The sequence below is a fragment of the Pteropus alecto genome, unplaced genomic scaffold (genome assembly GCF_000325575.1).
Source record: "Pteropus alecto unplaced genomic scaffold, ASM32557v1 scaffold113, whole genome shotgun sequence".
In the NCBI taxonomy this organism is placed as follows: Eukaryota; Metazoa; Chordata; class Mammalia; order Chiroptera; family Pteropodidae; genus Pteropus; species Pteropus alecto.
This window is the reverse complement of record NW_006433949.1, coordinates 6,820,803-6,848,342: the sequence shown is the minus strand read 5'-3', so window position 1 is coordinate 6,848,342 and position 27,540 is coordinate 6,820,803. Positions and strand designations below refer to the sequence as shown.

The window sequence follows — 27,540 nt, the reverse complement described above, 5'->3', positions numbered from 1 at the left end:
CCAAAGCTGGGGACTGCGCCCAAGGGGAGAGTACTTGGATGGGCCCAGTGGGTCATGGGAGAAGACGGACAGAAAGTTCTGGCCACTGAGAGTCTAGCGCGCGCTGGGCCGGGCAATGCCCACCTCCCAGCCCCTGCCACTCCACCTCCTGGGCCACAGGGGCAGAGAGCACTCCAGCTCTGACCTCGGGTCTCCGGTACACTGGATATAGGCAGAGACACCGCCGCAGGGTCCTGGGGGTCGCTCGCCAGCCTCTGCCCGGCACACATGGACTTGAGCATCTGGAAGACGGCGAGAGGCGCCACGTTCAGCTTCAGCAGGTCCACCAGGATTCTGGCGATAACAGACAAGGTGCGCAGTGAGACCTTTGACCATGAGTCCCGCTACTCGGGCGAGAACAGGCCAGGAAAGGCCACCAGCCTGGGGCCAGGCTCAGGAGGGCCACCTCCCTCAAGACTCCAACTCTACTCTGGGCCCCCACGGGGTTCCAACAAGGGCGGGCGGCTGGGAGCAGGGGTGTCTGGGGGTCGGACGAGCGCGCACCCCCCATCCACTCCCGCTCACTTGAACACGTCGGGGTCCATGGCGCCACCCGCCGCCTGCGCCAGCTCGTACAGCTCCATCTCCTCGGCGCTCAGCACCTTCTTCCGCCGCAGCGCAAGCTTCTGCAGGGCCGCCTCCAGCCCCGGGGGTGTCCCCGGCCCGGGCCCGGGCCCGGGCCCGGTGCCCGGCGCCGCCATCTGCGCCGCTGGCGGGAAGGTGCGTGCCCCCCCGGCCCTCCCACAGCGTCCTCTACTGGCTCTGCCGGCCGTTCCTCTCCCTGCAGCGCCACCGCCTGGCCTCCCGGGCAGCCGTACGCCATCCGATCCGCATTTACGAGCGGCTCAGTATGTTAGGCGTGGGGGATACATGGCGGGCCAAGGAGAGCCGCTCCTGGGCGATCAAGACTTCCCTACTAGGCTGCATTGGTCGTTCTAGCTTAAGCAGCAGCACGCGATGCAGTGTCTGGCATATAGTGGACGCTCAATAAATGCCTGTGGGACGAAGGGCAGTCAATCCACAGCGCGTAATTGGTGCGCGCCCCGCGGACCCAATAGCGGGCCTGCCCCGAGGGCCCTAATAAACGGCCTCTCCTTTTGCGCACGCGCACTCCTTGCCTTAGACACTGCGTGAGCTCCAGCGCGAGGGGCGCAAACGCCACCTCTGCGCACGCGCACACAGTAGTGAACCCCCCCCCCCACACACACCCCATAAACCCGACCACCCTTCGCTTTGCGCACGCGCCTGTTGAAACAGAAGCCTGACGCGATAGCGGCGCTTTTCCCGCCAGGCCGGGGGGCGTGACGCCACGCGCAGCTTGATGACGACATTTCAGCGCCGGATAGCCGAGTGGTGGTCTCAGTTCCTGACGCGAGCGACGCTATGGACCCCACAGGTGAGTGGCGGGAGCCGCGCGCAGTACGGTCCCACGTCCCGGCAGCCTCTCCGAACCTGCGCCTAAGCCATCTCCTTTTCTCCGCGATCCCCGGGTTGGGCCTCGGCGTCTCCACTCCGGGCCGTGCCGGCAGGGGAGCCGAGGCCCCGGGCTGCGCCCTCATGCCACCTTCTCTCGCGGCTCACACACACTGTCCCGGTGGGTGCTCGGTTAACGTTCGTTGAACGAGTTAGAGGAAGGAGAGCTTCGAGTTAAAGTTGAGCCTTGAACTCAAAAAGCCGTGTAGGAGAAAGAGCTGGGGATGAGTCTCGGCCCGAGCCTTCCTCCGTGCGGCTCGATTTTTCTGAGCCTCAGTTTTCTCGTCAGTGGTATGGGCATCCCAATGCTTACTTCACAGGACAGTTGTGAGCAACAAATGGGAGCATGCTCTGCTCAGAGGAGCCAGAGGGAGGCCTTGGCAGTAGCGTGATTTGCTTGGCAGAATCGGCGTTGTCTGAGGGCTGCCGCTCTCAGAAGAAACCCCCAAACAAGAGTCGAACCAGCTCCTGAAAAAAGTGGTTATTGAAGTGCAGAGATGAAGCAAACGCTTGGTGCACAGCGCAGAAGGGTGTGGGGGGAGGATCCTGGCCGTGGCAGAGTCAGAGAATAGTGTTGGAGACACAGCCTTCTCTTGGAAAGACCCCTAGTGTGGCAGCTCTGGCTTCATTTTTTCAGCTCCTGCCTTTGCAGTCTTCCTCTAAGCAGGGAGGTGCTTTCACCTCATCTTTAAAACTCTGCCCTTTGACCATTTGGCAGTTGTTCTCTTGACCATTTAGTTCAGGACTGAGTTGTTTAATTTGTTTTAAATCTTTCTTAAAACGGAAACTGATGGCTAGTTTAATTAAGAGTTGAAAAAATCCTGGGAGGTGTTACTATTGTTAAGTGGGAGAGATGCGCATCTCCTGTCAACCCCACAGCTGCCAACAGACTCCTTGCACCCAACCTCTCTCCATCCACATAAGTTGTCAGTTGCCACCTCAGTATCCTTACTTAGGTCAAGAGCAGAGCTGTGCCGGGAAAGCCATTAGTAGCCCATCAGTGGGACTAGGCATGCATCCTCTCTGTTCAGTCCAAGTCTGGATATTTTTAGTTTTTGACTTGAGTGGGCAAAGAGGTAGAAATCTGGAGAGCTATCCCTGATTTTCTGATGGCCCGGTCAGAGGCTTCTTCCACAGAGCTTACTCATCCCCTCCCCTCATTCTCAGAGAGCACAAGTAAAATAGAGGAGATTTATTTACCCGTCTCTGTGAGAGATTTGTGGGGATGTCTGTGTATTTGAACGTTGGCTCTGCCATTTACCAGCTGGGTGAGGGCAAGTGACATGCCTTCTCTCTACCTCCATTTCCTCATCTGTACTGACTTTATAGGGTTATTGTGAGGATGTATTTTTTATTCTTGCTTAACAAATTTAGCAGCTTAAAACTTCACCCATTTATTATCTCACAGTCATAGAGTCAGGAGTGCAGGCCTAGCTGAGTTCTCTGCTTAAGCTCTCACAAGGCTGTAGTCAGGATGTTGGCCAGCTTTTCTTTTTCTTTTTTTCTTTTTTTTTAATTTAAGTATAACGTATACAATTTTATATTGGTTATATTAATTTCAGGCGTACAGTATAGTGATTTGACCAGCTTTGCTCTTATCTGAAGGCTCTCAGGAAGAATCTGCTTTTAAGCTTATTCAGGTTGCCATCAGAATGTAGTTCTGGCTCTCAGCCAGGACTGCTCTGTATCTTATGGGCCATCGACTCGAGACTTTAATTGTATCTGCAAAATCCTTTCACAGCAGTACCAAGATGAGTGTTCAAATAACCAGGGACAGCCATCTTGGAGGGCTATCTTTAGAATTCTACCTACCACCGAGAATTAAATATAGATATGTAGAGAGCCCTAGAACCAGGCCTGACACATAGCAAGGGCTATACAAGTGTTACCACATGTTATCAGGGATTCACCACCACATGAAATGTGGTGAATGAAAACAGCAGTTCTGTAACATGGGATGTGGCAGTGCAGGGTGTGTTGAGTTATTCAAATATTCTGTAAGGCATTGTGAAACAATACAATATTCTCTTGTTTGGCAGGTCTTGAGATTTCATCTTTGTTTTTCCACAGTGGTTTCCTAAGATGACCATTTTCAACTCTCCACAAGAGCGTGCTATGGCGTTCCCTCACATGCAACAGCCCAGCTTCCTACTGGTAAATATCAACTGCCCGTGTGAGTGTCAGTGTGATTATAATTCTAAGCTCAGGGACTTGAATGTTCTTTCTACTGACTTGAAGAGCTCTCCAGTGGTTGTTTTTGGGGGTGTGTGATGGAAGTAACACTGGACTGGGGGTTGAAATCCTTAGGCTTGATTCTGCCTCTGCAGGACCTTGGGTTTACTCAACCTCTGGGCCTTGGGTTTTCTCATCTACAAAACAAGATGATTCCAGTGCCATTTTCCCTACTTCCCAGGGTATGGGGAGGAACAAGTGAAAAGGATATCTTGTAAATCCTTACACAAAAGTGTCGTAATCACAACTCTCATCAGTGAAAAGCAGAATGACACACTATGCTGGGGGTAACCAGGATTACACTTTAAATATTAAACATGATACTGAGATGTTAAGCATGAGGCAGGTATCAATGATTAAAAGTTTCAAATTTCAGTTCCCAAAAGATACTTTTTGTAAACATTTGTCTGGAAAGATATTCTTCCTTGGTACACCCTCTAGAGCCAACAGATCTAACCCATGGCCTAAACAGCCCAGGACTGCCTGCCTCTGACTGAGGCTTTGTGGATTCCATCTTCATTTGGAAGTGAACAAGGCCTTAGATACCCTTGGGCAAAGCCCTCTTGGTTGAAACTAGTGTTTCCTCGATCTTCATCCATTTATACAGAGGCTCTGTGATCTGTGAGGGGAACCCTCCACAATAGAGGACTCTCTTGGATATAGAGCTGACCTCCTGCCTGTGGATCAGATAGAAGTCAATTTTATTCTGATAATGTACAGTTCTTTGAGGTAACTGGGGTTGCTTACAAAGGGCGCTGGGAAGCAAGCCTGACAATTACTGGTCTAGAGATCCTGGGACAATTACTGGTCTAGTACCATCCTTTAGGCCAGCGGTCCCCAACCTTTTCGGCACCAGGGATCGGTGCTCCTATGAAAATCTAATACCTGAAGATCTGAGGTGAAACTGAGGCGATGATGCTAGGGCTGGGGAGTGGCTGCAAATACAGAGGAGGCTTTGCTCACTCACCCATCACTCAACTCCTTCTGCGTGGCCCAGTTCCTAACAGGCCCCAGACCTCTGCTGGTCCATGGCCTGGGGGTTGAGACCCCTGCTTAAGGACACTGACACATGCATGACTTGATGTATGAAGTACTAGAGAGTCAGGCCAGTGGTGTATGTCTCACTCCTGCCTATCAGTTGAATTTCTATTTTGGCTCAAGCCAGAATATCGTCAAAGGCTACAAAGCAAATATGCTTATGATTTTTTTGCTTTCTTCTAGGCTAGCCTGAAATCTGACTCTATCAATAAGCCCTTTGCACAGCGGTGTCAAGACTTGGTTAAAGTTATCGAGGATTTTCCAGCAAAGGTACAACTTTGCTAGCATTTCTTTGGGCCATGTCTCACACATTCCTTGAAAAATGTTATTACATGTCCTGAGCACTGCCCTGCATGGCGACCTGACCTGGCATTGTGCCTTTTGCATTTATGGACACATTTAAACATGTGAACATGTTGACCAGGAGTTCTCGACCATGGACGCTTCTGTCCATGGGATACTTGGCAATGTCTAGGGACATTTTTAGTTGTCACATGGGGTTGTTGCTACTGGCACAAGTAGGTAGAGGCCAGGCATGCTGGTAACTCCCGTAATGCACAGGACAGCCCCCACAACAAAGAAGTATTGAGCCTAAAATGTCAACAGTGCCAAAGCTGAGAAACTCTGATGTAAATACTGAAAATATGTATTTACATCCCACTCAGAAATGTCAGATAGTAAGTGTAGGTAAGTTCAAGAAGCCCGCCTGGACAAGGAGTTACTACCAAATGGCAGTAAGTCTCAGTTTCAAGGACTCACTCTGAGAAAGAACATTGTCACCCTTTTTAATAAAGCTCTCTTCAAATCAGAAGTTTCCAACATTTAAAAAAAATCTTTTTAAATAGGCTGACATATAACTGGCTTAGATATAAAGCAGTACTGCTTGATATGCCATGTAACCACAGTGAAAGAATCCAAAGCTGCTGATCCTGTTAGCACTGTTGTTCCGGGGTTCCTGTGGGTGCTGCGTTGATCCTGTGGGCTTCTGAACTAAGGAGTAACAACATCAGTGCTCAGGGCCAGCGAAGAAGGTGGGCAGCTTATAGTGCAGCACTGGAGTTGGGGTGGGAGCCCACATGGCACACAACCTGGCAGTGAGAGCTGGTTCTCAGCAAGGCTTCCCAAAGCCTCACCGACACACTGTTTCAGGAGCTGCACGCTATCTTCCCATGGCTGGTAGAGAGCATTTTCGGCACCTTGGATGGCATCCTCGTCGGCTGGAATCTCCGCTGCTTACAGGGACGCGTGAACCCTGTGGAGTACAGCATTGCAATGGAATTTCTAGACCCTGGGTAGGTAGGTTTTTCACCCAAGGGGCTAGATGTTTCCTTTGATGATCCCATTTTTAAATCACTGTACTTCTCAAAGTTAGGAAACAAAGCAAGGTGGTTTGCAGTTTGTTTACCCTGTTTTTGTTGGTTTAATTTCATGTTCAGTGGCCCAATGATGAAATTGGTTTATAAACTTCAAGCTGAAGACTATAAGTTTGATTTTCCTGTTTCCTACCTGCCCGTAAGTAATCCATGGTGGTGAGCACTGTGTTTGGGGCAGAGTGTCCCAAACAGCAGCTGCACTGTGTGGTGGGTGGGCAGGGGCTCAGAGTGGCTGTGACAGTGGGCAGAAGAGTACCACTGTGTCTGCTCAGGGCCAAGGAGGCATCACAAATTAGAACTCCAACAGTTACTTTTCTTTAAGATCATTCCTAACTCTGCCAGTGGTAAAGGTGCCATGCTGCTTGGTTTGCTCCTTGCTGAGTGGCAGGCAGGGCCATATGACTGGCTGCAAAGGGTGACTTGTTCAGTGGGTATGAGAAGCAGAGAGAGGGGATTCATCAAGTGCCTGTCTGGGCTCAGAAATGTGCACAGCTGCTGACCTTGCTGTTTGCAGGTATTTATGAGAATGATAGAGATTCTAAGTGAAGGCTCTTTTGCTCAAGCGCTATACAGAGGACAGCTCTGTTCAAACAGGCAGGGTCCATGTGTTGGTCTTGTCCTCAGCAGCTTTTCCAGAGGGCTGCACCGCATGTAGGGAGGGCACCATGCTGGAGCCTAGCCTCGAGCCCACCTCCCTCTCTCCGCAGGGCCCTGTGAAGGCATCCATCCAGGAGCGTGTGCTCCCTGACAGCCCTCTGTACCACAACAAGGTCCAGTTCCCCCCTACTGGAGGCCTCAGCCTGAACCTTGCCCTCAGTATCCTTTGCTGACCCTGCGGGTGGGGAGGCTGGGGGTGGGCAGCACAGTGCTGAGTGGTGAGGGGTGGTCAACAACCCTGCCATGTGCACCCTGACACTGTCTTCAGATCCGTTTGAGTACTACATGTTCTTCTTCGCCTTGAGCCTCATCACTCAAAAGGTACAGAAGGGATGCCTCTGAGCAGAGTTTGCTTTATTGGAGACACCTGTGAAGGGAAGCGGCCGTGGTCCAGGGCTCTTGTTTTCGCACAGCATGGGGAGCTTGTTGGGAGCCTGGGAGCCAGCTGCCAGTCTTTCTTTGTCTTCATTTCTCCTTTTCCCTTCCTGCCTCATTTCTCTGGGTCCTCCTTCCTCCTTCAGCCTTTGTTCTTCAGGCCATCCCCACCTAGGACAACAAACTAGTGAGCAGACTTGACAGGCGGTATGGGCTGATCTAGGCACTCTGAGTGGCGGTCAGGGGAGCTTCCTACAGGAGGTGCTTGCTCATCATGGGGGCAGGGTGGAAGTGTCTTGGAGATTCGCATGCAGGGCAGGACTGGGGGTCTAATCAGGTTCTCTTTGGTGGGAGCTTTTTTCTGGTACCGCCGTCAGTGCTCATGGGCCAGCCTTAGGGATGCAGCCCATATCCTAGGGCCCTCTTGGGTAGGCAGCTGGGGTCAGCAGCCTGGGGCAGCACCCAGAGCCACACACAAACCCAAATTTTGTTTTACAGCCACTCCCTGGGGCCCTCCACATTCGTACTTCAGACTGTGCCTATTTCATCCTGGTGGACAGGTACCTGTCATGGTTCCTGCCCACAGAAGGCAGTGTGCTCCCCCCACTATCCTCCAGTCCAGGGGGGCCCAGTCCCTCACCAGCTCCCAGGTAAGACTCTCCAGCTACCCTGGCCCTTGGCCAGTGCCTGAGGTGGCCCATGTCTGGCCCTTCTATGAGGGAGTGGCCTGGTCAGTGGTCATTGCTCAAGAGACAGTGGTGCCACTCTTTGTCTGGGGCTCCCTGGTTTTTCTTATGCCTGAAATTTTCAAACCTCAGCTGCCCTAGCAAAGACTGGAAGGCAGGGATAAGGAGGGCATCTGTGTTTGGTTTTCAGTGGCCATCCCTAAAGGTCAGATCCTGGGGCTGCATGGCTCTCCTACGGAAACAGGCTGTGTTCTGTCCATAACAGCCTTTCCCACGTGCAGCGTCCAAGCCCTACACCAAGGTGGTGAGCGAGGTGGTGGAGGACTCGAAGCTGAGAGCTGATTGATGGTGCTGGGCTGATGGTTCTGGAGAAAAAGGACTTATAGGCAGGTCACGGAAGGGTTGACCTGTGGATGAATAAGAATACAGTTCATCTATCATCTATCACTTAATGACAGATATGTTCTGAGAAATGTGTTATTAGGTGGTTTCATCCTTGTGCAAACATAGAATGCGTTTATACAAACCTAGATGTTTACTACACACCTAGGTTATATGGTAGGGCCTACTGCTCCTAGGCTACAAACCCATACAGCACGTTACTGTAATGAATACTGTAGGTGGTTGTAACACACTAGTATTTGTGTATCTAAATGTAGAAGAGGTACAGTAAAAATACAGTATAAAAGATAATAAATGGCACACGTGTAAAGGGCACTTACCCGAAATGGAGCTTGCAGGACTGGAAGTTGCTCTGGGTAAGTCAGTGAGTAAGTGGTGAGTGAGTGAAGGCCTAGGACATTAGAATGTTGTTGGCTTTATAAACACTGTACACGTAAGCTGTACACTAAGTTTATTTTAAAACATAGCAAAGTGTCGTGCTATGGCATCACTAGGCAATAGCAATTTTTCAGCTGCATAACAATCTTAATGAGGCCACCATAATACATGTGATATATGTGGTCCATCTTTGACCAAAACATTCTTACGCAATACATGGTTATAGTAGGAATCTGTGAGTTCCAGGACTAGATCTTGTCCTGAGCCAGAGGCCCTGGGACAAAGAGCTTTTTGTGCCAGTCCAAGCAGACTGAACTATGCAGAAGGGGAGTATGTGGCCAGCCTCAGCCCAAAGGTGTACTGGGGCTTTGGTGGATGTTAAACTTGGGACGTCTTTGCTGACTCTCCCCAGAAGACCCTCCTGCCCTAATAGCGCTTCCTGTACTGCTTTGACCCCTCCTCCACTTCACTGGCCCAGCTCCTGCCCTGGGAGGGTGCAGGCAGGCTCTTTCTTGTACTTGCTGGCCCACCCTACATTTGTCACATGCTGTCCTCTAGGGCAGGGACACATTTATAGAGAGCGAATCTCACCCAGAAGAGTTAGCCTTTGGCGGGTAAGGGGTTATTGGTCTTATTCCAGAAGTACTGCAGGATGTCTCTTAATAAACCATGAAATAATGTCCTTGGTCTCTAAGCTGTGGATTTTGATGTCCACAGTGCCCCTGGTTATGCCAGTGGGAGCCCCTAACAAAGGTCTGTTTCTGTATCTCAGGACGCCAGCTATGCCTTTTGCTTCCTATGGTCTCCACCATACCAGCCTCCTGAAGCGACACATCTCTCATCAGACATCTGTGAATGCAGACCCTGCCTCCCACGAGATCTGGAGGTCGGAAACTCTGCTACAGGTGAGAGCTGAAGCGGCTCTTCTCTGCTTCCATTTCAACATAAACTGCTCAGCCACCTTTCACCCCATGGGGCAGAAGCCTATAGACTACTTGGGGGTAGTTCTAAATTGTTAGTATTTTCCTTCTCTGATGTTTAGAAAACAGACCAGAAGAAATTTGCCCACCAGTCTAACCTATATGTCAATGGCAGTATTTTCATCCCTTGTACAGTTCCAGCCTCTCCCACAGGCTTAGGCTGGCTCCCACAGCACAGTGCTGGCCACCTCCCAGGCTTGACTATCTTCCGAGCACACCTTGGAGGGGGAGGTTTATCTGGTTCTGACGTAGGATTCTGGAGCTTAGTTGGTAATCACTAGCGTTGCTTATTGACAGCCTGGAATGTAATTAAGATGGGATTCTGTCCTGCCTTGTATGTAATTCTTGAAATGTGGGTTGCTGTGTTTTCAGAGGCTTCCATATTATTGTCACAGTAGCTCTGGGAGGTGGGACAGTTGGAATCATCTTCCCTGTTCACAAAGGGGCCTGGTGCTTCAGATGGCTCCCAGCTAATGTGGGCTCTGGGCTCTGCTGGCCCATGAGGAGGGCAGGTGAGCAAAGCATGAGCTTATAGGACGGAACTAGAGGGTTATTTCCTGGATTGAAATGCTAGTGGTTTTTTTTCCCCCCTTAAATTATGGTAAAATATACATAACATAAAATTTACCATCTGAACCTTTTTTAAGTGTACAGTTTATTTATTTACATAGTTGTAATGGATTTGCAGAACTTTTTTATCTTGTAAAACTGAAATATGTACCCATTAAATAATAATTCCTCATTTCTTCCTCCCCCCAGCCCTTGGCAACCACAATACTACTTTGTCTATGAATTTTACTGCTTTAATGCCTGTATAAGTGGAATCATATGGCATTTTTCTTTTTATGACTGACCAACTTCATTTACCATAATGAATCCTCAAGGCTCATTCATGTTGTAGCATGCATCAGAATTTCCTTTTGTACGGCTAAATAATACTCCATTGTACATACATAGTACATTTTATTTATTCATTCATCTATTAATAGATGTTTGGGTTGCCTCCATCTCTTGGCTATTGTGAATAATACTGGACATGGGTGTGAAAATATTTGAGACCCTACTTTTGATTCTTCTGGCATATATACCCAAAAGTGAAATTGCTCGGTCATATGGTAGTTCTATTTTTTTTTTAAGAACTTCCATACTGTTTTCCACAGTATTTGCATCATTTTACAATCTACAATGCACAAGGGTTCCAATTTCTCCACATCCTCATCAACGCTCATTATTTTCTGTTTTTTTTATTTTTTATTTTCATTTTTATTATTATTATTATAGCATTCTAATGGATATGAGGTGGTATCTCATTGTGATTTTGATTTGTATTGCCGTAATAGTGGTGTTGAGCATCTTTTCGTGTCCTTATTGGCTATTTGTCTACCTTCTTTGGAGAAATGTCTATTTAAGTTCTTTGCCAAGTTTTGAATTGAGTTGTTCATTTTTTAGTTGTCGAGTTTTTGGTGTTCTGTATATATTCTGGATAGTAATCCCTTATCAGATACATGATTTACAAATATTTACCCCCATTCTGTGGGTTGCATTTTTACTCTGTCAATAGTGTCTTTTAAAGCACAAGTTTTTCATTTTCAAGAAGTCCAGTTTGTCTGTTTTTTTTCTTTGTTGCCTGTGCTTTTAGAGTCATATCCAAGAAATCATTGCCAAATCCAATGTCATGAAGATTTCTCCTCATGCTTTCTTCTAAGAGTTTTATAGTTTTAGCTCTTATATTTGGATTTTTGATCCATTTTGAGTTATTTTTACTTACGGTTTAAAGGGTCCAAATTCATTCATGTGCATGTGGATATCTTGTTTTCCCAGCAGCATTTGTTGAAAAGAGTGTCCTTTCCTCCACTGAATGGTCTTGACACTCTTGTTAAATCATTTGACCAGCTGGTGTTCTTTTGCAGGTTTTTGTTGAAATGTGGCTTCATCATTATTCCTTGGAGATGTACCAAAAAATGCAGTCCCCTCATGCCAAGGTATGTTGCCACAGTTTTTCTTTCCATCTCCTTCTCTGTCCCTGGTGCACCTGGCCAACCTGCTACTTCTTGTCCTCGGTGCCAGTTAGTTTTCAAGGGCTGGATGGTGGGAAATGGAAGCCCAGCATCACCTCTCACTCAGATTCTGAACAGCATGTGGGTTTTGTTCTGTGGTGGGCTTGCACCCTAAGGGCTGGAGGCCTGTCCTCTCTGGGGTCCTCCTGAGCTGCTTCTAGAGCCCCCGCTCCCTGGCATCAGGAACAGATGACATGGTGGTGCTCCTGCTCTGGGTGTAGGGGAGCCACTGATGCCTGTGGGAGTCATGTCTGGGTCTGTTCCTTCTATCATCACAGTGCCTCTTGCTTTTCTGCTGAGGGGGTGCCTGGCAGATCCTCGACTACCCTGGTGCCCACACTGCCCTTTACCACCTCCAGAGCTTTGGCAAGCTTTGTGGTGGGTGCAGTCTGATGCCCTGCATGTGGCCTGGCCTGTCTCCTCCTCCTCCTCGCCTTTTTCCTTTCCCTCGCTGGGCAGCATACTCTGTGTGCAGAGGTGTGGAGGTGACTGAGACTTTGGCACCCGCCTGGGGTTGCTGTCCCCAGAGCTCACAGCCCACTGAACTCATCAGGGTTCAGTTAATAAGAGGCAGGAAGGGCACTTAGATTCACACTCCACGAAACTACAGTGTACAGCTGCTGTATACCAATTTGCTCCTTAGACTTTGCTTTTGTCACTGCCAGACAAAATTCTTGTGGGCTTCCTTGATAACTAGGGATCTATGGATTTTTTTTTTTAATGAAGAATGTTGGCCTGTAATTTTCGCTCTGCGATTCTGAGGAGAGGTGAGGGTTCTACTCCTGCCGCAGAGTCTCAACAACTAGTTCTGTGACCCCAGTGCTCTGTCATGTCAGGCCTGGGGTGCAGCCCTCCGACCGCTGCTCTTTTAAAGTGCAGTGTGCTCCAGATCTCCGTCTTTGGTGTCATACAGGAGAGGGAGGAGGAGAACAGGGGACTCTATCCTGGGCTGGGCCTCTCACATTACAAAATGCTTGCATTGTCCTTCCTGCTTCCAGAGCAGACTAGCTGCATGGTCCTGGTTGGTGCACAGTGGTTGGGGGGCCAGGCTTCCCTGTGGGGTCCCAGGAGGCTTGCTTTGCTCCTTTGCATGTGTCTTGGTCTTGCAGAGGCCACTTTGCTGCATTGCCTTCCTTGTCTGCTCGTTCTGTCTTCTGAGCCAGTGGAAACATGCCCACTTTAATTTTTAGCAGATTGACGAACCAGAAAGGCCCTTCTGGGCTGTCTGTCACCTGTGAGGATTCTGAGTCTACACAGGGAAGGGGCGGTCACGATCCCTGTTAGGGCGGTGGGGCCTTCCCCTTCTCCCCACTGTTTGCTTCCTCTTGGCTAGCCCACAGGGTGGGTGAGAGCCGCTCAGAATGGCTGGCAGTCAGGGGATCATCATGAAATACCCACCAGGTGCCCAGGGAAGTTCTACCCTTTGCTTCCTATCGAGATAGAAAAACAAAACCTGAGAAAACTAGGTGTGTAGGAAGCTGGGAAAGACAGCTGTGGAGGTCTGCTTCATCTGAGACCCCTTACAATTTGTGCAGGCCCACGCCACACCATGCCATACAGAAATCCTTGAAAGTCCTAGCTTACCCTTAAGGTCACATATTCCTGATTTTAAGGGTGCCGGAACCATAGCTCCTGGAAGTACCCCAGTGTGTTTATGGCTGGGCTAGGTCCAGAGTGCATGCTCACTTCTTGGAGGCCTGGCCTCCACTCTACCCAGCTTCCTCAGTGTAGCTTCTGGAGGGATAGTAAGAATGGCCACAGCCCTACAGGCTTCTGTGGGGCCTGCCCTATGTCCCCGCAGGCCAGGACAGGTACCCAACAGGAGAATGGTGTGTGTCCTGATTCCTCACTGAGAGTTGCAGCTGAGTCCAGGGTCTGGCCTGGACGAAGGCTGTGAATTGCCAACGCCTCCTTGCTGTGCTTCTTCTCACCCCTGCTCCGTGTGCTCTGCTCTGGCTGTGCTTGTCTCCTTGGAGTCTGGCAAGTGCATTCTGACTTCTCCTATGTGAAGCATGCTGTTCAGGCAGGAGGCATGGCTATTGTAGGGCAGGATGTGTGCTGGGACTGGCTCTGGGCTGTGCTTGGCTATTGGAGGGCTGCTTCAGCCAACCTTGATATTGCAAGCAGGTAGGGCAGAGGGTCCTAGGGTGGGGCCTGACAGCATGCTAGATCATCTGTCATCCCCAGAGTCCCAGGCTGTCGCAGCCTCAGGGTTCTAGCTGCCTCTGGGAGTGTGTGACCATGGCCAGATTCTTGGGGCTCTTGCCATTGGGACTGATGAAAACGCCTTGTGTATCTGGAGGTAGTGGGGAGTGATCTGTTGAGGTAGAGGCTGGTCCTCCCAGAATTAGATCCGAGGAGTGTTGTGCCTCCTTTCATCATTCCAGAACATGGAGTGTGGAGGGCGTCCGGTGGGGCCTGGTGGGCCAAGCATGTGCTCATCTCTGTTCTGCCTTTGGGAACCAGCCCCAATAAGGGTGGGACACTGATTAGATCTGAGACACGTAGGAATTATGCCGGTAAATTTCTCTTTGGGACAACCCAGGGAAGTCCAATAAATTACATATTTTTCTTTTCTGAGGCCTAGTTCTAGAGAGGCCTCCAGCTAGAATTGGCTCCTCAAAAGTTTCTTTCCTGAGCCTTGGGCCTTTAGGGTTTTGGTGGCTGGCAGTGTGTCCTAGCAAGGCACCTGGGCTCCTGGTGGCCTTTGGTGTATACATACTGCACGCAGTGCCATCTGACTCGGGAGAAAGCAGGATCTTCTGGAAGGCAAGTGAGTCAGGCCAACCTCAGGAAGCTAGAGAGGCCTTTAGGCCCCAGCAATATGGAGGGAGCCTCCCAGCTGACTGACCTACAGGGTCTATTTGTCCCTCTGCCTAGCACAGGAAGGGTTTGGTCTGGACTGGCCTGAGTTTGTCTCACTGGCCTGAGGTTGCTGGGCTGTGATTGTTTGGATTATCACTGACGTGCTTTTGTTTTTTGTTTTTTTGTTTTTTGTTTTTCTCCTTACTTCTGGGCTCTCACTTTTTTCTTTCTCTCCCCAATCTCCCCCTCCCCTCCCCTTCCTCTGCCCTGTCTGGCTTCTGTGTTTTGTTGTCTCAGCTGGAGGTTCTGCACTACCGACTCAGTGTCTCCAGCGCCCTCCACAGCCCTGCCCAACCCAGCCTCCAGGCCCTCCACGCCTACCAAGTACTGGCTGCTCTTGATCTGTTCCATTTCACCCCTGCCCTGTGGTGTAAGCCACAGAGCTCATGTCAGTGCAGTGGTAAAGCGAGGGCATATCTAGGGCCAGCTGGGGGTGATACAAAGACCCATTCCACACAGAGCAAGACTCGGGGTCGGGAGGGGCTGGCTTAGCCTTTCAGCCTGGCTTGGCCTTCAGCTTTGCGGACTAGCTGGGGTTTGGGGTATGTGGCCATGTGGCATGGAGTGAGGCACATGATCCCGGCTGGCTCTGGGGTCACCAAATCTGCCTGGTCAAGCCTCAAGCCAACCATGGTGTCACAAGTTCTCAGATGTTGTGAGGGCTCCGTACTTGACCCTGGTTTGAGGGAGCGAAATATTGTGGCCTCCGTAATGCAAGCCTGGTACTCAGTAAGTGACTGAGGAGGCTCTGGGGCTTGTGAGTGGTGCAGTTTTGCTGACAGCCCATGTGTGAGGCAGAGGGGTGGGAAAACTTGGGCTTGGCTGCCTAACTTGAAGAGGTTGTCGATCCCTGGGCAACATGGGGCCTGGCCTTCTATAAGCCCGGCCCCTTGTGGATTTGTGGATTCCTCCAGAGGTGGACAAGAGTGGGCTGTGACCTCATGGAAATTGTGGTCTGCTTAGACAGAAATGAACAGTGTGACAGATCTGAGGTCAGCAAAGTGGACTTCAGACCTATAGGGTGTTTCAGAGCTCACAGAGTCTCATCATTCACTGATTTATGAGATAAGGCAGGAAATCTGGGCAGAAATGGTGGAAAGGTATACCTGGAACGATGCTTGCAGCCAGGGGCCTGTCCATTTCACTTTTGGTGGAAGCACACAATATTGTACTTGAATTTAAGCATAAGGTGAGAAATCTTGTTTTTTGCTGGGATGGGATGGTGAGCACAGCACACAGTGGAGGTTTGTGCTCTGAAGCAGCAGCTGCAGTCAGGAGGGAAGAGAATGTTCCAGAAGGTCCAGAATGGGCCATCCAAGTACAGAATTTGGTGCCACTCCAGCCTCTGTTGGGGAGGTCTCACTTGGCTAAGAGCAAGATCCTTGGAGAAACTGGCTGCATTCACTCCACAGCAGGAAGACCAAGAGCCCTAGAAAGGGCTTTGGGAAAGTGTCTTTAAAACGTGGAGGAGGCACCTGCAGCTGTGGTCCGAGACTCCTGTGGGGCTTTGGCTTAGGAGAGTGGGGAGTTGGGAAAAAAGTTTGGCTTGACAAACCTAGAAGGAAGATAGCTGAGGGGGTACATTGCGATTGCTGGGGGCCTGTGGTAGGGAACCTAGTTCTCCAGAAACACTGGGAAGGATGGGGGTGAGATGGGGTAGGGGATCCCCGTTCCCCTGCCGATATTCTCTTTGAAGGGCTGTTGGTCAGGTAAGAGCGAGGGGCCAGGAATGAGAAAGGGGAGGACTCGCGGCAGGGAGTTACGACCTGGCATCGATGCCTTTCTAATGTTTTATTATTATTAAAGTAGGCCATGCTTTTTTCTTTAACACAATGCAAATTTATTGCATAAAGACTTAAAAATACAGATAAGCAGAAAAAAGTTACCTTCTGCCCCAAAATGCCATCCCTAGACATAGTGACCTGTGGGGCATATCGCCTGGGCCTGTGGAGCTATGTGACAAGGAGAGCTGCATGGATTGTGCTATGGGCTGGCTTCCTCAGCCACGAGAGGTCTGGCAGTATGCCAAGACTCGTGGCCTACACCAGCCTCAGTACTGTTCTGGGTGGGGATGAGGCTGCCAAGAGCTCTTCCAACAAGTTTGTTGAGGCTGCAGAGGGCTAGGGGTGAGCGAAGAGAGGAATACATCAGTCTGGACAGCCAGAGTGGTGGGGCAGTGGGTTCTGCCTTCCCATGTGTCCTCTGCCACTCAGGGAGCTCCACCCTGCACTCTATCCCTGAACAGCTGGCAAATAGGCTTTCTTCTCCAAGATCAAACAAGGACTCTGAATCAAAAGTCGGCTCACAAGATTGAGGGAACTCTGTGTGTTGTGGGTTGTGCTGACCACAGGTCCAGCGGAGAAAGGGCTTTGTTTAGGACAGACAGCAGATGGAAGGATAGTGCAGGAGGAGGAACTGGGAAAGGGAAGCTGTTAGGCCCAGGAAGCCATCTGTACATACCTGGGAGACAGGCAGAGACCCTCTGAGTTCAAGTCCTGGGTGGGATGGCGGCCTTCCTGCCCCCTGCTCCTCGTTCTCTGGCTGGCCAGGAGGTGAGGACCCCTGATGACCTGGTTGGGCAGCAATGACTCAAGTCATCCATGGAAGGTACAAAAAATGGGTTTGAGTCTACGGCCATGCTACCCTGAACAAGGCTGATCCCGTCGGATCTCGGAAGCTAAGCAGGGTCGAGCCTGGTTAGTACTTGGATGGGAGACTAGGAAAACCAGGTGCTATAGGCATAAAAAAATAAGGGATTGTAAGCTGACAAGGTCTTTGCAATCCATGAAGTCAACTAAAGGTTACCTTGCCTAAAAAAAAAAAAATGGGTTTGAAGGGTTTAGGGAAGTAAAGCACTTGGCTGACTTGTCTGTTTTAGCAGCTGTCTCAGGGTGCACTGCATAGGCTTCACCACTCCTAGCAGTGCTAGGCTTGTCTGCAGTACCAGGCATGAGTGGGGCCCTAAGTGGTCCCACTCCCAGCCCAGCCCACGCATCCTGTAGTTGGAGCAGAGAGATGGGCCTGGGCGGGACGTGGTCAGACCTGGGGCTTCCCATTCACGAAGACCTGGGTCCTGATTTCTTCTCCCCTCTCAACCTTAGGAGTCATTCACGCCCACCGAGGAGCATGTGCTGGTTGTGCGCCTGCTGCTCAAGCATCTGCACGCCTTTTCCAACAGCCTGAAGCCCGAGCAGGTCTCTCCCTCCGCCCACTCCCACGCCACCAGTCCCCTGGAGGAATTCAAACGGTGTGTACAGGGCTATGTTCAGGGCTGCTGTGCCCCAGTCTGCTTTCTCCTGTTCTCCACACACGTGTCGCCCACAGTGACATTTCCCCAGGGCTTGTGGGCTGGGGGAGCAGAGGCTTTTGAGGCCTCTGCAGGGTGAGGGAGGTGGGAAATCGCCTCATCCCTTCCTGGGTCTGTCTCCTCGCTTCCACCCTGGTCCCAGAGGTGAGTGGGGCTTCCCAGCTGCTTCTCTGGCTATCCCACCAGGCCAGTGGAAAGAACCAGTCAAGCCAGGCAGAGGCCTCATCTTGCTGCTCCCTCTTGTCCCTTTCTCCCCAGCGGCAGGCAAGAAAGCCAATGGGCTAGGAGTGCCTGTGTAGCAGAGTGGCTCAGTTGTCACAGGAGACCGATCTCTATGCTTCCCCCTTCTCCCCCTCAGGCAGAGGAAGGGCTGGGGTAGTGGGGTGATCCAAGCTGACAAGCGTACAGGAGCTACACTCGATCATCTACATGCATGCCGTGTGTCCTTGGGATGTTCCCTAACCTCTCCCAATCTTGATTTCTTCCTCTGAAGAATGGGGCTAAAAATAGGAGGTCTTGCCTCTAGGGAGTGCACAGTGCTCCCCCTGACAGAATCAACCCTTGAAATGGGAGCCACTGGGCTCACCTGTGAGGTGACCCACCCTTTCCCTGCAGGGCCGCCATCCCGAGGTTTGTCCAGCAGAAGCTCTACCTCTTCCTGCAGCATTGCTTTGGCCACTGGCCCCTGGACGCATCATTCAGAGCCGTGAGTGTCAGTCCTGTCACACTTCACTGAGCTGCACTTGGCCCCACTTTTGAAGGGATGGCGAGAGGGTTAAACATCCCAGGGGTGCAGTGAGTCCCTTTTATGCCCTCTCAGGGGAGTATAGGAAGAAGCCAGACCCTGGAGACATCCCCTGCCTTCCCCGGCACAGCAGAGCCCCACAGCTAGGGATATGCCCCTGCTCCACTGACTTGCCTCCCCGGCCAGGCTCCAGGAGGCCCAAGGATCTGGCCCAAAGCCCTTCCCCCACAGCCCACCAATGTGCACACGTCTCACCAGGTCCTAGAGATGTGGCTAAGCTACCTGCAGCCCTGGAGATATGCACCTGAGAAGCAGGCTCAGAGCAGTGACGGCCAGGCCCGCTGTGTGTCGGAGAGATGGTGAGCCCCAGCAGCCTGTCCTCCTTCAGGGGACCTGCTTCTCCGAGGTCCTTTAGAGTGGGAATGGGCCACCCCTCCTTGACCCTGCTGTGTCTCGCCTGGGCCCTGGGATTGGTTTCCCAAGGAAACGACGGTCACCCTTCTGTCCCTGTACTGTTACCTCACTCATATGTATGTTCACGCTCACCCCCAAACCACCCTTCAACCCTTCCTCACCAGTTCTCTCATAGCAGCCACCACACCTCTCCAACATCTCCCAGCCACCCTCCAGGCTTCCCTCCTCTCTGGCCGCCTTCTCCTGTGCATCCCTCTGGTGCCCTGGCCAACCTGGTTTTGGTCCTTTCAAAAAGGGCTTCATCCTGGGGAGGATTCATTGTCCTCAGGGGGCCTAGGTCTCTCCCACCTCTGTTCTGCCTCCTCCCTTGCCACCCCCAGGCTCCCTCAGTGGACATTCTTGACACCTCCATAAGGTCATGGCTGGGTAGACTGAGGATACAGTGGAAGTGAGGGTGAGGACCCATGTGGCCTTTCTCCCGGCGGGAGGTCTGGCCCCTAACCCACTGCCTGGTCCCCAGGGCGCCCTTTGTGCAGGAGAACCTGCTCCTGTACACCAAGCTCTTCGTGGGCTTCCTGAGCCGTGCACTGCGCACCGACCTGGTCAGCCCCAAGAACGCGCTCATGGTGTTCCGAGTGGCCAAAGTCTTTGCCCAACCCAACCTGGCTGAGATGATCCAGAAAGGTGAGCCCTCACCTAGTGGGAAGCAGCACCTAGAGAGGGACCCACGGACCCTGCGTGAGCTTCACAGGCTCGTGAGGGGCTTGGCAAAAGGTGGTGTGGGGAATCCTGGTGCCCAGTGGCAGGGTAAAGGTCTGAGCCTGGCTGCACCCCGCCTTCCCTGTGACATAGCATGCTGGGCTGGGGCTGTGGTGTGCCCCGTGGGAGGGGAAGCAGCGCTCTGAGCTGCATCTCCCTGGTGACGAGTGATGGTGGCATCAGGGGCAATTCTTGGTCTCTTGTCTGCTTTTGTCTTAGCCAGTTTTGTTGGGCTTTCTCTTGGTGAGTGTCGGCTTTCTCGTTGAGACTGGTGGGGGCTCCTGGAGCATTAAGACCTGGGCCCCTACACTGCGCAGTCACTGCCCTTTGAAAACCTCAGGAGGCACTCAGGAAGCCTGCCAGTGGCGACTGAGTATTTTGTGTCTTCGAAAACTAAAGCCAGACTCGTGTCTTGCCTTACAGGTGAGCAGCTGTTCCTGGAGCCCGAACTTGTCATCCCCCACCGCCAGCACCGACTCTTTACAGCTCCCACGTTCACTGGCAGCTTCCTGTCATCATGGCCACCAGCTGTCACCGACACTTCCTTCAAGGTGAAGAGCCACGTCTACAGCCTGGAGGGCCAGGACTGCAAGTACACCCCGATGTTTGGGCCAGAAGTCCGGACACTGGTGAGTGAGTTGGAGCTCCACTGGCCGCAGGGCCATCCTGAGCTTCTGGAACAGTGATCCAGGGAGGGTGCACACATTCTGGGAAAGAAAGGAGGAAGAGTGGGTGTTGAGTAGACAATGCTACTCCTCCTTCCTCTCTTTTGTTCAGTGAAGTCTAATTTTTTTCACATGATAAAAGAAATGTTGGAAGTTTTCCACATTTAGAACATGCATCTTAGTCTTTAAAAATCCTCATAACATGGAAGCTGCCCATCCTGGCCCTTGGCAGGTTCCCCCAGGACCACCACTGGTCTATGGTGGCTGAGTGCTGTGAGGTAGCCTCACCGGAGCCAGCTGACCTCCTGTCTGCCCTGCAGGTCTTGCGCCTGGCTCAGCTCATCACGCAGGCCAAACAGACCGCCAAGTCCATCTCTGACCAGTGTGGGGAGAGCACAGCTGGCCGCCCCTTTCTGTCGTGGCTGGGTTTCTACTCCTCGGATACAAACAGCTCCTACCCAGCCAATGACCTGGATGAGATGGGACAGGACAGTGTCCGCAAGACAGACGAGTACCTGGAGAAGGCCCTGGAGTACCTGTGCCAGATGTTCCGAGTACGAGCCATGGGGCTGTCTCCTCCCCAGGGTTCGGTCCTGTGGCCCTCACCCCTTGCCCAGCTTGGGACCAGCCATGGACCAGGACCCAGTGTGGATCCTGCCACTCAGGGCTCCTGGGATCATCTTGTGGGAGATGCAGGCCTATGCTTTCGATGTCAAGGCTGGATCCCGTTATTGTCACTATTAGAGGCCCAGTGGGGTGAAGACCAGTCTCCTCCCTTCTCCTGGAAACTAAAAGCAGGTAGTTTCTCTTTGACAGCTCAATGAGGCCCAGCTCACCCAGCTCACGCTCGCCTTGGGGACAACTCAGGATGAGAATGGAAAGAAACAGCTCCCAGACTGCATCGTAGGTGAGGATGGACTCATCCTTACGCCCCTCGGCCGCTACCAGGTAAGGCTTATGTCCCAGAGGCACCTGGCTCTCTGGGGCTTTCCGGGCAGCACAGCTGGTGGTCCCCATAAGCAGTGACAGCTCTACTGAGTCGTTTGCAACGGTGTGTTCCCTGGACTGCTCCCAGGGTCTGAGTTTCACCTGGAGCTCACCTCTCCTGCTGCTTCTAGATCATCAACGGGCTGCGAAAGTTTGACATCGAGTACCAGGGGGACTCAGAACTACAGCCCATCCGGAGCTATGAGATCGCCAGCCTAGTCCGGTTGCTGTTCCGGCTGTCCTCCACCATCAACCACAGGGTAAGTGTGGGCAGGAGGGCCACACCCCTTCCTTACAACCTCAGAGAGGCTGGGTGGACAGTGTGGCCCCTGCTCGCTGCCCACTCCCACAAGCCTCTGTCTTTGCTCTAGTTTGCAGGCCAGATGGCAGCCTTGTGTTCCCGGGCCGATTTCCTTGGCAGCTTTTGTCGCTACCACCTCATGGAGCCTGGGCTGACCAGCAGGCACCTGCTGAGCCCTGTGGAGCAGGGGCGTTCGGTTGGCCGTGTCCGGGGCCCCAGGCTCAGCCTACGCTTCCTGGGTAGCTACCGGACACTGCTGTCGTTGCTGTTGGCCTTCTTTGTGGCCTCTTTGTTCTGCATTGGGCCCCTGCCCTGTGCTCTGCTGCTCGTGCTGGGCTATTTCCTCTACGCCATGGCCATGACACTGCTGACAGAGCGAGGCAAGCTGCACCAGCTCTGACTACAAGCAGGCCAGCACCTGTCTCCACACAAGCCAGCAGGATTGCTACACAGCCCCTCCTGTGCACCTAAGAGGCCAGCTCCGAGCCTGAGCCCAGTCACCTTCGCACTTCTTAGGGGCATTTTCCTGCAGATTCAGAGCCATCCGTAAGAGAACCTGAAACAAGAAGGGCATGCAGTCCAGGCTTGGCCAGGAAGGGAGCAATGTCAAAGGACCCATGAGCTGCAAGGGGTGGGCCAACCCAGGGCCCAGCCACTGGGCCTCCTTCCTTCCCTCAAGCGAGGCCTGCAGTGAGATGGTTCTTGGGGACTTTCTCTTCTTTAACTATTTCAGGATTTAGCCACGTGAAACCAAGGAGTCAGTGCTTCCTCCAGGAGGGCCCTGGTCTTTTGCCCTCACTATCCTTGAGGTGGGCATTGTAGTGTGTCTCCTTTTCCCAGGTGATACCAGACCAGCAACTCATCCTCTGGCTCCAAAGAATCAAAGACCCTAAAAGAGATTCCTGAGTAAATTAGATGATGGTTCTCCTCTGATTCCTAATTTTAAAACTAAATTTTGCCACCACACTTGGCAAAGCAAGGATCATTCTCCTTTGTATACCCCCAACGATGCCAAGTATGGGCCATAGAATTCCACTTTGGCGGAGAGAAGATCCTCTAGGAGCACAGGCGCTTGCTGGCCCCCTTCTGGCCCCCAAGCCAGCAAGTGCATCATTCAGTGGTGGTCCATGTCACCACCATATCCGAGAGGACAAGCTCTCCTCTGCGTAGGGGATATGGCGGGGCCGCTGGGCCCATCTTGCCAGCTTCTGGTCTACAACCAAAGATGATCAAAAGCATTGTTTGTATCTTCAATAAAATCAAGTGCTCAAAGACACAATAACTTTCTGATAGCACTTAAATATTCGAACTACACAACAATTACATGTTCACTGTCAAAAATCCCCATGGGTCTTGCATGCCTTTCGTCATACAGATGACTCACTGGAGAAAACAATGTTTCAGCAGTGATTTAAACCAAGCCTTTTTTTTTTTTTTAAGTTCTCAAACGGTAAAAGTTGGGCTTTCTATTTTGGTGTAAACTCAGAATAGTGGCATTCTGGGCCTTTGACCAAAAGTCCAACCAGACTTGTAACCAACCATGGATCTGAAGAAACCTGTTCTTGCTCCTGAGTCTTGTGCTGGGGCTCAGCCTCCAGTGTGGTCACCTGTTGAGGGTCCCCCAGTACTTGGTGACTGCAGATGGCTGTTGGGTGCCCTGTCGTCCCTCACCCAGGGGTCAGTGGTTTCACTTACAGCAGCAGCAGACTGAGGCAGATGTAGACAACTGGCAGTGATGGAGACAGCAAGCCCCCCAGAGGTTTGGGAAGAGGCCCAGAGTGGGCCTCGGCCCGCACAGGCCCCAGGCTGGGTCTAAGCTGTGAGAATGCCTTCTACTCAGCAGGTCGGAGTTGGCCATAATGTGAAAAACTGGCAATTCCGGAACACGTATTGCACTTTCTGTGGCTTCTGGAAGCTCAGGGGGTCACGTGCAGCTGGGAACTGAACTATGCACTTAGCCCCACGTGAGTATCTCACCAGGAACACACTGACCTGGCCTGAATGTTAAATGTCCTCCTTTCCCTGGGCAGGGCAGTCACTTTGGGTCAAGTTTGATGGGAATAGGAAATATGATAACCTTAATAGTTTCTACAGGTTTAGCATTGACAGATTACTGGCTTTTGTTACCAGGCTCATTAAGTCAGAGGAGAGATGAGCACACTTTGAGAAATAATGGCCTGGGACCAGATATTAATGGCACCATTTCCCCATGACTCTCCCTTTATAACTTGCTCTGATGGAAGCCCATCCCCACCCATAGGGGTAGGGTGTCCCCCCACTTGACTATCACTATCCATGGCTTCACTTATCCCCATCTATAACCTTCCTGTCCACATTTCTGATGCTTTTTTTGTTTTTAACTTGAAAAACTCCCAATACCCTAAAAGGCAAAAATGCTCTGCTTTACCTACACATCCATTAACCATGAAACAGCCACCTACTGTGTGCACCCTCAGCTGAACTGGGGACACAGAACTGGCAGGACCACCCAGTCCTCTGGGACATTGTAGTGCAGAGCCCAGAAGTCATAAAGAACCAAGAACAGTAAGGTCAGGGAGGGTACAGGGTTCTGGTGATCGGGGGCCTGGGAGGTGATAACGGAGAGCAGATCGCATGCAGGAAGAACAGCCTGCAGCACACTGCCTTGTTGCCGAAGAGCCAAGAGCAAAGTAGGTGTCTGAGGTGCCAGCTGCCTCTAGATGAAGGCAATGGGGATCCGGTCTTAGCAATCCAGGTTAAAGTTTGTTCAGAGCTTTCACTCAGAGTTGGGAAAGGACTGAGGGGATGGGAGCCAAAGCCTAAGTGCAGTTGGGGATGTGCTCAGATGGGAGAAGCACAGGCCCGCTCAGGTGGCTGTGGAGAGGAGCAGGGGGCAGGAGTTGTCTGCAGCGCATCAAGGAGGAAATGGCCATCTTTGGGCATGGCTGCTGGTTCAGGCTCAGGGGAGGTCAGGCTGGAGATAGGAGTTTTAGCCATGCCATTCTCTACCCCTCTCCTGGAGTGGTTTATGCGAACTGCCTCCACCTCCTCAACCCCCATTTACTCCATCTGGCCATCACTCAACCGCTGCCAAAGGGCCAAATCCAGACCATGTGGCCCAGGCCTTCTGGCAGCACTGAATGCAGGACCATAGCTCCCTGGTTCTGAGGCTTTGCTCTACCTCTGGTGCCTCTGAGACTCAGCCCATCGGGCTATAGTGTTCCTCAGAGCCCACATTAGACTCACTGTCTTTTGTGACCCATTTACCTAGTGGCATTTAGTAACATCCCAAGCATCTTGTGTTCTATAGAACACTATCTGGAAAGCTCTGCATTTGTGCATCTGAAATTTTCTCCATTAAGATCTATGTTTTAGGCAACTAAGTAAGGTGGATGAAGCAAGCTTTCTGTTTCAGTTGGTCCTCAACAGCCCAGAACTTATATCCTCCGCCCTACTCGCTCTCGAAATGTGCAGTCAGCTGTGGTTCTCAGGACAGGTCTCTGAAGGTCGGCCCGCCCGCTTCCGTCCTTAGCCAGCAGAGGTCCACCCATCCACCCATTCAGTCATCACTTCCTCTAGGGAGCCTCACCCCCTCTCCACCTCCCGCCAACCTAATTTTCCTTCTCCAGGGCTGGAGTAAGTGTTCTCTGTACTTACCCCACCATTCCACAAATGAGAGTAGATGCTGAATAAATACTTGTGACTGAATCTCCAACTAACTACTTGTCTTGAGGACGAGTAGTATATTTTACTTATTTAGCTCCAGTACTATTCAAGCTTATAGTAGCTGCCCAACAAATATATTTGACAGATACTTACACCTGTTACATATTTATCTAGCTCCTAACATCTCGGGAGTCAAAACATGAACTTGTATTAATGAATTGGTACATGAAAAGGAAAGTATTGGGGCAGTCTAATGTTGAATGACAATATTGGGGAAAACATGGTTTTCCTACATTAGAAGTTATCTGTCTAACCACTCAGATCATAGACTCAGGTGTAAAAGCTAAAACTATAAAACTGTTAGGAGAATACATAGGAGTAAGTCTTTAACCTTGTATTAGTGGTTATTTAAATGTACCAAAAGCACAAGTGACAAAAAAATAAAGTGGATTTCACCACAATTAAAAATTTTGTATCACAAATGATACTATCAGGAAAGTGAGAAGACAGCCTATAGAATGGGAGAAAATATCTGCAAATCATCTATTTGATAAAGCATTTGTATCTAGAGTATACAAAGAATTCTTACAATTCAACAAAAAGGTGAATAACCCAAATTTAAAATGAAGGACTTGAATAGACGTTTCTCCAAAGAAGTTACACAAGGGGCCAATCAGCACATTGAAAGATGCTCAGCATCACTAGTTATGAGGGAAATGCAAATCAAAACTACAATAAGGTATTACTTCACAGTCACTGGGATGGCTGGAAGATAAAAATGAGAGTTGGTTACCTGGAGAAAATGGAACCTCACACATTCCCAATGGGAGTGTAAAATGATGCAACAGTTTTTGGCAATTCCTCAAAAAGTTAAATATGACCCAGCAATTCCGTTTGTAGGTATCTACCCAAGAGAACTGAAAACACAGGTACACACAAAAACACACAAATGTTACAAGTAGACTCTACTTGTACCTGTGAACATGTTCTTGTGAACAAAAGGGGCCTACCTTGGCAAGGCTGACAAACTCAATAACTAAAAGTAACCATATGGGATGTTTGGATTGTAAAAAATATTCTTGAGTGGGTTATAATGGGAAATCACATCTGAAGGCCTGCATGATAGATTAATCTTTACTTGAGCAAGCCGTATTCATTCGTTTTTGTGCATAGAATAACATATTTGAAATGTCAGAATGAACCTCTTCTCCAGACCTCCAGAGATAAACACTCACTAGTATCAGGGCAAGACGACCCAAACATTCCTCATTGTCTTTTAACTGCATACTTATGTAAACTGTGAAATATTAACTATCCTGCACCCACCAATGTAAAAGATGTATCTCTCCATTTTACTTTTTATCTAATCCTAGAAATTTTCCCACTTTACTCTCCCCCCAACTCCTTAATCTGTCACCAATAGATTTCATGTAACCTTTTTTACATCTCCTCCTTTGATTCTAATGTATAAAATAAACTGCAAAACTGCTGTTCCTTGGAGCATTTTCTCAATCCTTTGAGATTTTGCTTCTGTGGCCCCTAAACCATGGTTCAAATTAACTAAATGTGTCTTTAGGTTTGGAATTTCTTTCAACAGTGAGCCAAGCAGCAGCAGCAGGAGGTAGTCATGACGGAGGAAGGGGAACTGCTTCTAATTTCTAGTTTTATTCCTTTCCCATGAACACCAACAGCCTTTTGAATACTTCTGAGATTAGTATACTTTTTTCCCAGTCTTTTTCTGATTGCTCTGTTAACTGTTTCTTCAGGTGTTAGTTCTTGCTATTGCATTTCTCCTTTCATGGTGATTTTCAAATATTTAGTGATTCTCTGTTCTGCCTCTTTGTGGATCCTTGTTTGTGGGTTCAGCTTGCTGACAGTGACTACAGGGTAAAGGCAATATTCTGATACTAGAAAAGGTTGCTGGTAGTTTCCAGATAAGGGGCTCATTTGCTGCTGGGGCACTTCCAGCCCTCAGAGCCTGCAACGTCTGTTAAATCCTGAGAGCCAATGTCACTGTTATTTGTTGCTCATCCCAATCAGAAACTGGCCAAGCAGCTCTAAGGGCATTGCCTTTGCAAATCACCCAATGATGGTCCCTGGAGCCTCTTCCGGGCAACTTTTATCCCCTTATCGTCCTCCAGTGTTATAGTTCTCTCTTGCTC

The 27,540-nt window shown here is 50.6% G+C and overlaps 1 protein-coding gene and 1 pseudogene across 4 annotated transcripts; both read left to right on the top strand.

Annotated features, from left to right (window-relative positions):
- Window positions 1–183: 183 nt before the first annotated feature.
- On the top strand, window positions 184–23,015 carry SMPD4 (sphingomyelin phosphodiesterase 4). Of its 4 annotated transcripts, XM_006908640.3 has the most exons (21): window positions 184–351; window positions 1,331–1,435; window positions 3,583–3,666; window positions 4,966–5,052; window positions 5,932–6,074; window positions 6,219–6,294; window positions 6,863–6,971; window positions 7,081–7,133; window positions 7,686–7,837; window positions 9,426–9,558; window positions 11,544–11,615; window positions 14,793–14,879; window positions 17,657–17,802; window positions 18,478–18,568; window positions 18,866–18,966; window positions 19,542–19,705; window positions 20,204–20,409; window positions 20,766–20,999; window positions 21,262–21,393; window positions 21,564–21,692; window positions 21,804–23,015. In XM_006908640.3, the coding sequence occupies exons 1-21, from the start codon at window positions 268–270 to the stop codon at window positions 22,131–22,133; spliced, it is 2,718 nt and encodes a 905-aa protein (XP_006908702.2). In that variant the 5' UTR covers window positions 184–267; the 3' UTR covers window positions 22,134–23,015. The 4 variants fall into 4 exon arrangements, with proteins under 4 accessions (XP_006908702.2, XP_006908703.2, XP_015442311.1 ...); XM_006908641.3 differs by lacking the exon at window positions 14,793–14,879; XM_015586825.2 differs by lacking the exon at window positions 184–351 and having other exon boundaries at window positions 1,340–1,435; window positions 3,552–3,666.
- On the top strand, window positions 17,182–17,296 carry LOC112477261 (annotated as a pseudogene).
- Window positions 23,016–27,540: the final 4,525 nt, after the last annotated feature.